Source organism: Arachis duranensis, chromosome 8 (assembly GCF_000817695.3).
Source record: "Arachis duranensis cultivar V14167 chromosome 8, aradu.V14167.gnm2.J7QH, whole genome shotgun sequence".
NCBI lineage: Eukaryota > Viridiplantae > Streptophyta > Magnoliopsida > Fabales > Fabaceae > Arachis > Arachis duranensis.
This window is the reverse complement of record NC_029779.3, coordinates 6,751,640-6,760,158: the sequence shown is the minus strand read 5'-3', so window position 1 is coordinate 6,760,158 and position 8,519 is coordinate 6,751,640. Positions and strand designations below refer to the sequence as shown.

General features: G+C 31.5%; 1 protein-coding gene across 1 annotated transcript; it reads left to right on the top strand.

The window, feature by feature from the left end:
- Positions 1 to 1,142: 1,142 nt before the first annotated feature.
- On the top strand, positions 1,143 to 5,069 carry LOC107460452 (uncharacterized). Its single transcript, XM_016078815.3, has 4 exons — positions 1,143 to 1,952; positions 2,024 to 2,117; positions 2,229 to 2,355; positions 4,790 to 5,069. The coding sequence occupies exons 1-2, from the start codon at positions 1,440 to 1,442 to the stop codon at positions 2,045 to 2,047; spliced, it is 537 nt and encodes a 178-aa protein (XP_015934301.1). The 5' UTR covers positions 1,143 to 1,439; the 3' UTR covers positions 2,048 to 2,117; positions 2,229 to 2,355; positions 4,790 to 5,069.
- Positions 5,070 to 8,519: the final 3,450 nt, after the last annotated feature.

Here is an 8,519-nt window from a genome sequence, read left to right as displayed (position 1 = left end):
AAACTTCATAATCTAAATTTATTTGGTTAACTAATTAATCTACCTTATGTCCATTCGGAGTATCTTTTGCAGGTATTCCCGCCGCGGTGTTTTACTCAGGCCGACGTATAGCTCTTCGTCTCCGACGACCACTTGCTCGGAGTAGCTAAAGCTCGGCCACCCCAGTGCCAGGACGTTATTATTATTATTATTATTATTATTGCATAATAGGTTATTAGTCACGTGAATTATTATTATGAAGTCACGTTAATTATGCTTAAAATTGATATAATTGCTATAATTGTCATATACTCTCAATTATACTATATTAATTATATTCAAATTATTAGTCAATTATTTTAATAAAAATTCTTGCTATAATTAGGTTATTCTTATGTTATTTACATGTATCAATTGTAATAATTAATTTAATAAAAATATTTATTTAATATATATTATCTATATTAATTATATACCAATATTGATAAGAATGAGCTAAAAAAAGTAATATATAAATATATATAATATTATTTTTATATAAAAATATAAATAAATGGATATAAACTGTATTATATAAAAAAATAAAGTCTATATATAGAAATAAAGAAAAATTCAAGTAATTATTTACTGATTTTTATGATTTTTATTACGTTTAATGAAAATTGAGTGATCTAAAAAATAAATATGGAGATGACATGTGTAAGACCTAGAATCTTTGAAAAGTCTTATTATGAGCAAGTCTCAAATCCTACAGTTATTTATAGCCTTAATTTCAGAGATTATTTTATTATAGATAATTAAGGCAAGTTTTGATTTATTGGATTTGAGATAAGTTATGATTATTATCCAATTTTATAATTATTGAATTATTTTCTATATTTAAAGTATAAAGTTGATAGTTATTAAATAATAAGGATTTTATATGATTTGGATTAGATAAGTAATATTTTAAATATTATTACTGCTATTTTGGAAAATGAAGAAATTAAATATATTATTTCTAATTTTTGGATTTAGGCATTTTATTGAAAATAATTTGTGAAATTGATGAACAAATAATATTTTTTATGTACAAATAGTGTTGAATTTAATTTGGGTTTCAATTACTATATTATTCCCAATTTTATGTGAAATTACCATAATGCTCTTAACCCTAATTTCAAAATGAAACCTTCCCTAACTTAACCCCTTCAGCCACTGAGTTCTCTTTCTCCTTCACAAGTTCAACACACAGTTTCCTTTGTTATCCCTGAAAGAAAGAAGCAAAGAAAACGAAAAGGGGAATAAGGGAAAAGGAGATCCGGAGGAAGAAAGAGCACCGGGCAAGCAGCAGCTCGCCGGCCAGCCGCGCTCTGCCACCACGTCTAGCTCGCCGTCGATCGCGCTCCCGTTTGCCACCACCACAGCGCCGATTGCGCCGTCGCTAGGGAGAACAGAATCGAGAAGGGGTTGGCTCGTGAATGTGGGTGGTCGCGGGCTCGGGGCCGCCGCGTCTCCATCACCACCGCGTCCACGCCGTGCCGCCGCCACTGCTAGGGTTTGCCGTTGCCACCTTATCACCGCCGGCAGGCACAGAAGGAGAGAGAAATCGGAGTTTTTGCACAGCAGGGAGAGAGGGAGAGCGCGACAGGGGAAGCCATCTCCGCCTGAGCCACCGTCGCCGGACCTCCTTGCCGTCGCCGAACCTCCTTGCCGTCGCCACAGAAGCTGCCGTCGTCGGTGCCGTTGGAGGCATGAATGGGAGGAGAACGCGCAGGAGGGAGCTTACAGAGAGGGTGATGCGCGATGGCGGTAGGTTATTCCGCCGCCCTTGCTGCCGTCAGAAGCTGCCGCCGTCCAGCCAGCTGCTACAGTGGTCATCGCCTGTCGTGAATGGCTGCCGCAGAAGTGGTTGTGGCTGCCGGAACCACACCGGAGCCTCTGGCCGTTTCTATCACTTGAGACCCCGCTGCCGTCGCCGGAAAATTCTGCCGGTAAGGCTTTTAAGTTGAGTTTCCCTTCTGTTGAGTTTCCTGGAACTTCATCATTGCTATGTGTGGTTCAGATCGCCGCTGCTGCTTGGGGCTGACTGCCGGGTTGCCGCCGAACCGATTCGGAGATCGCCGCTGTTTCGGTTCAGCCGTTCCTCCTTCGGTTCGGTAAGTGTTTTCAGTTTGAAAGTCTTTTGGTTACTATTCTGTTATCATACGCTGAGGTTTGTAGTGTTAATTGCTATAAGATTGAGTTCGGTTGTTGTATGTTGCGATTAGAGTTGTTGAGACTGTTGCGAAAGTGGCTTGGAACCGAGGTTTTGGCTGCCGGGATTTTGATTGTTGATTTTGGGTCGAGGCAGAAAGGATTCTGTGACGCGTTTGGGCTATGGTTTTGCGTTTTGAGGTAGGGGCGCTTTCCAAAAAACTATATTTTATATGCCGGAATTATTACATATGGGTACTGATGTGAGATAATGTATTTGGTGATTGTATAAGCCTTATGTGATGTTGATTATCCTGGATGAATGTAATTATATGTTTGAATGGATTATTATTTGGTTCTGATGAACGAACTGTTGTGTGGTTTTGTGAAACATAATGCCGTCCAAGTTGATTCTTTAGAGATTTGAAATATGAGTTTAATCCGTTGAGGATTGGTTTGAATTGAGTCAATTATTTTGATGATGTGAAAGATAGAATACTCTTGAAATTCAGCCTGGGTTGCTTTAATTAATTTTGGTTTTGATAAATGATTTATTGCTGAACCGATTCTTTAAAGCTTTGGAGATGAGTTAAATCGATTGATATTGAGTTGATTTTGAAATGGTATCCTTGAGGTACGCCACTGAGGCGATTGTTGGAGTTAGCTTACTTTGAATTGATTTTCTGGTTTTGTGTTGTTGAAAAGGAATGAGGAACGGTTTAGTTGGGACCCGAACCGGGTGGCAAAAGTCCAAGTTTTAGGGGAGGTGCTGCCGAAATTTCTATAAACTCTCAGTCTTGTTTGAAAGGTTATTTAAAAAGGGTTGGAATTGAGAAATTGTATTATTTGATTTATTAAGAGAATATTTATGTTTTCAAGCTTAATTCATTTAGTGAACTTATGCGTTGAGTTCGGCTTATTTAGAAATGACTATTTGTACAGTTTGAATCACTTAAGGAAAGAATGATGCTCTAATATTGATTTTTATATAAAAAGGAGCTTTTAGTGGTTTTAAAGGAAATCATACTTTTGATTGAGTAATTAAGTTTGAGGCATTTTGGAAGAGCTAGAAAAATGACTTCCAAAAAGAAACCTGAAAGTGGTTTGATTCAAATGAACCGGTTCCGTTCAAATGAGTTAATTTTTGGACCGGGTTGGAACTTGTGATTTATGTGTCGGTTTCATAATAAATTCCGTTTTATTTACTTGAACCGAGAATCTATGACTTTAAGGGTTATAATGAATTTTAAGGAATTGATATAGGTTGACCTTCCCTAAAGACTTGGGACTCTGCCGAGAAATTTTGTTATAAAATTCCATTGTTAGGTGGGTGATTTTGAATACTTTGAAATAAATCTTTTACCTTTCCATGGTTCTGGAAGTTTTAGAAAGAAAATGCCGAGAGTGGCTTTGTTTTAAAAAAGGGACTCACTTTGAGTAAATTGGCTTATGAGCCTGAGATGATTTGAGAAACGAGATTTCTAAAGCCAAGGATGAAAAGAGTTAAAACTTGATTTCAAAGTGAAATGAATTGAGAAAATGATTTATGGCTTAAATGCCGATTTCATGAATTTGATGATTTTGAATGTAGAAGTGCTGTTTTGTTGTGAGCCGGAATGGCTTTGAATGATATGAATATTGGCTGGTTCTGGATTGAACTGTGAGCCGGAATGACTGTGTGTGATTATTAATATTGGCTGGTTCTGGACTGAACCGTGAGCCGGATGGCTGAGATGGATGTTGATCCACGGATGAGAATGAATGCATGTATATGCTGAATTATTGATAATTGTGATTTGCACTTCCACTATCTGAGATACGAGTTTCCCTGGGTAGTAGCAGTGGCTAGCCACCACGTGCTCCAGGTTGAGACTTGATACTCTGTTGACCCTATGTCGTAAGTGTGGCCGGGCACTGTGAAAGTCCCGGATGAGCTCGCCCCCGAAATATTCACCAGTGAGGGTGATGGATATGGATCATGTTTATGATCAAGTTTATGATGAGTATAACTCGAGTTGGGGATGCGCGACAGAGGGACAGTCCAATGGTTAGCTACCAGGACTTGTCGGGTTGGCTCTATAACCGACAGATGATATCATCAACCACTAGGGACAGGCATGCATCATATGCATCTATGTGACATTGTTTGGGTATGCATATTGTACTTGGTTTGCCTATGTGATTAACTGCTAATTGTTCTACTTGCAATAACTGTTTGTTTGTGTTTGCATCTTCCTACTTGTGTTTGCATCTGGAACTCTGTTGGATTGTGGTGGATTGGTTGTGGTTGGATTGTTTGGGCCTAGGGCCGTGGTTGAATGAGATGGACCAATGGTTGATTTCGGTTTTGTGGTTCTGCTTTGGAATAAGATATGAAAGGTTATTTTGGTTCAGTATAGATAAACCTTTTTGAAATGCTTTGATGTTTTGAGAATTGAACAGTTCCTCTTTCAGAAAAGATTTATGACTTTACTTTTATTGTAAACTGTTATTTTTGAAAAGAGGCATAAGATGGTTATTAATCACTGGTACGGTTTATCTTCGTGTATCCTATTACAGTAATTCCCAAAAAACCCTCTACTGAGAACCCTTTCGAGGATGATGTTCTCACCCCCTACATTTTTTTCTCTTTCAGGATTTGGGCGCAGAAGTTATGAGGAGTTTAATTATTTGTTATTGAGATGCTCTGTATTGCTTTAGATTATTATTTTTGTACCCTCATCTTTATCTTGATATATTCTGTGAGAGGGATAGGAATTGTACTGGATAATGTTTGTAATATTATTTATATATATGTATGTATATATATATGGATGTACTCTTTATGAGTTTCTGTAAGTTGTATGGTATGTATGGACGTACGTTGTATGGCGAAAGTATTTTTGGGAATGGTATTGCGGTTTAAAGTTTTTAAACAGGCTCATATTCTATATTAAATAGTATAAGTGTTGTCGTAATGTCCGAGCTATCAGAGTTGCGCTGCCGGAAGCGTGAGTTTTGGTAGTTAGGGTGTTACAACATGCATATGTATATTAATACAGAAAGAATATATATTCAAAACACAAATTCATCCTTTATCTTCAGGAAATATTTAGATTAATTCAGTTAAATGAGTGTTTTAATAAAAGGATAGACTATTATTATTATTATTAAAATAAAAAATATCATTAATTGATAATTAGTTTAATAATATATTAAATATTAATTTGATATAATTATAATAAAAATATTTTCCTAAAATAATATAATCATACATTATTCATGAGCTAATTATACAAAATAATATAATTATACATTATTTATGAGTTAATTATAATACAATTAAAGATATTATTATAACATATTATTTACTTTATTTCTATTACACTTTGTACATATCATCAAAAGATGCATGTTTCATTATTTTTTTCTTGATAAAATCTGTTTTTATCGGAAAAAAATTGTGTTTAGGTCAACGATTTAATATATGTTTAAATAGAGATTTTTTTCGAATATAATGAAAAAACAATTAAAGAAATAAAGGATAAAAATGAACTTAAATATATCTGATACTACTTCATTTTATTAAAATATTTAAAAATAGCATATCCACAAAAAATACTCATAATATATAAATTGAAACAATAATTTTAAATTATCTAATACTAATTTAATCAAATACTAATATTAAAACCAAATTACTTAAACAATATTGATTCTATTCTAGTCCTTAGTCACGTATAGAATAAAGTCATTCTCGTAACGATAACCAACTGAAATAACATAGTAAGTTTGAACATTTAGAATTCGTGTAAATTCAGACCATCCTCGTGTTAAATAAGCTTCATCATCCGCTATACATGCAATGCGGCAAGGTATAGAATTGCCACACCGAGAAACCAAACTAACCCTTATTCCCCTAAATGGCATTGCATGCATGCAAAAGAAAGCCGATACTTTCTGAACAAAAATCACAATATGTTATAAAAGTATTCTAATAACAAAAAGTTTAAAATAAGAAAATTTAAATATATTACCAATCGTTGAAATTATATATCCGAGTTTGTCACGAATTTAGCAAAATTGAACTTAAACTGAGAGAATTCAATCTCATTATGTGCTCCACTTCGAAGATCTTTGGGCAGATGTAAAAAATATGGAGGGGATGAAACTTTAACTTGCCATATAAAGTTCCATGGAAACAATTCCTCAATCAAAAATCGAGCTCCTCCCAAGAAAGCTAACTTTAACCACATTCTATTATATTGGTCATAATAGGTGAATAGATCCAACCATTCTTCGGTAGAGTAGAGATTATTGCCCCTTCTTTGAACGCTTACATCTATGTAGTTGAACCCGAATCAGTGAAGACAATTCGATGAGGTATTTCATGGATGTGATGCATTGTAAACGATTGTGGCAAAAGACAATCGAATTGGAACATTAGACGATAAGAATAACTTAGAGTAACAACAATTAATAAATTATCAAAAGAATAATATAATAGAATGAATATATGAAAAATATTATAAAAAATTATAAATTGTACCTTAAAATGATCAATTTCAATAAAAAACTAAGAATACATTCTTATTCTATGAAGTAGTAAAAAATATAAAATTATGAGTTGACTCTCAAATTTAGATTCATGTACCACAGAAAAACATTATATATAGACTTTAGTAAAATAAAAATAAATATGTAAATTATTTATTATTAAGGTAATTTTTTATTAAATACATTAATTATGCATCATATATTAATTTTATTAAAATTATATAATTTTATCATATCATAATTAGAATCATTATCTTCTATCATGATTAGAGAAATCTCAAACAGTAAATAAGAATATTACACCTAATATACACAGATTAAAATAGAAAGGGGGTAAAGATATATTATCATGGACGGATTTAATAACTTAAAATATTTGAAATAAATATCATAAAAAAATAGAATTATAATGGGTTAAAGTAATAAAAAAATAACTTTTATAATTATTATATGCTAATGCTAAAAATAATTTTACATAACCCTATTATAATTTTTACAATTACCCGTGATAAATTATTATAATTTAAAGTTGTTACTTTACCCACGTGATAATTTCAATTTTATCAATTACAATTTATTATTATTATTATTATTATTATTATTATTATTATTATTATTATTATTATTATTATTATTCTTGAATAATGAATAAGAATTAAAATTATATCAATATTTTTATAATTAATATAATTAAAATAACTAAAAATATTTAAAATCAATGTGCGTTATTAATATCATAAGATTTGATTATTTTATGATTAGAATCAAATATTTTTAATTATTAAGGTAATTTTTTAATAATGCATTAAATTTTGATTTGATACCATTATAATGAAGATATATTTCTAAATTAGTATGATTATATATTATTCATTAAATATTAATTATAATATAATTATAATAAAAATATTTTTTATAAAATAATTTGGAATAGATGGAAAATTTTATTATTTTGAAGGGAAAACGGACTCACGAGAGATCGACACGTTACTTTTATTAATTGGAGGAAAATTCAATTTTAGTATATTAAGTAGATAAATAGATAAATAACTCATTAGTCGTGTCTAAACTTGTAAATGCTTTAATATATTGGTTAACTAATTTTCATTTTATTTCATTATTCAATCTTATCTGCTGAGAAAAACGGATTAACTTCCAGTTTTATGTATTGAGTATTGACATAAAATACATCAAATAATTTATTCAAAATCATTTGAGCACTAATTACTTAGCTTTTATAATTTGAATATAAAGGGATCCAATCTGAAAGAAAATCTTGTGATTGTTGAGATAGGATTTGTTACGTGGATGCCCATTTATGAAGGGCGGTGTAGTATTTTTAAGGAAGAATGCTTTTAATAAGCATTTGAAAATCTATCCTATGGACATCTATAAATAGAGGTCCAAGCTTCTGAAAGTTACATAACAACAGAACAAAATACTATTCTCCCTTCCTTTCATACAAATAAATCAATCCTCTTTTATGCTGCAATCAAATACTCTTCTCCTTGTATTTCTACTACAATTCTTTCTCTTCTTTTATTTTATAAGTATTTTAAATTCTATTTTCTATTACTCTTTACATATAATATTAATAGCAATATTAACCATCTTTATTATATTGAGATAGTAACAATAAACAAATGCAATTCTCTCTCTCTTTATTTTTAATACTTTTTCTTATCTTTGTATATATATACACAATACAACATATAATATTATTATATATATATAATAATTATTGAGCTAATTATATTAATAATAAAGTCTTCTATTTATACATCTCTATTTTATATCTTTTATTTATTTTATAACATCTTTAATCAATA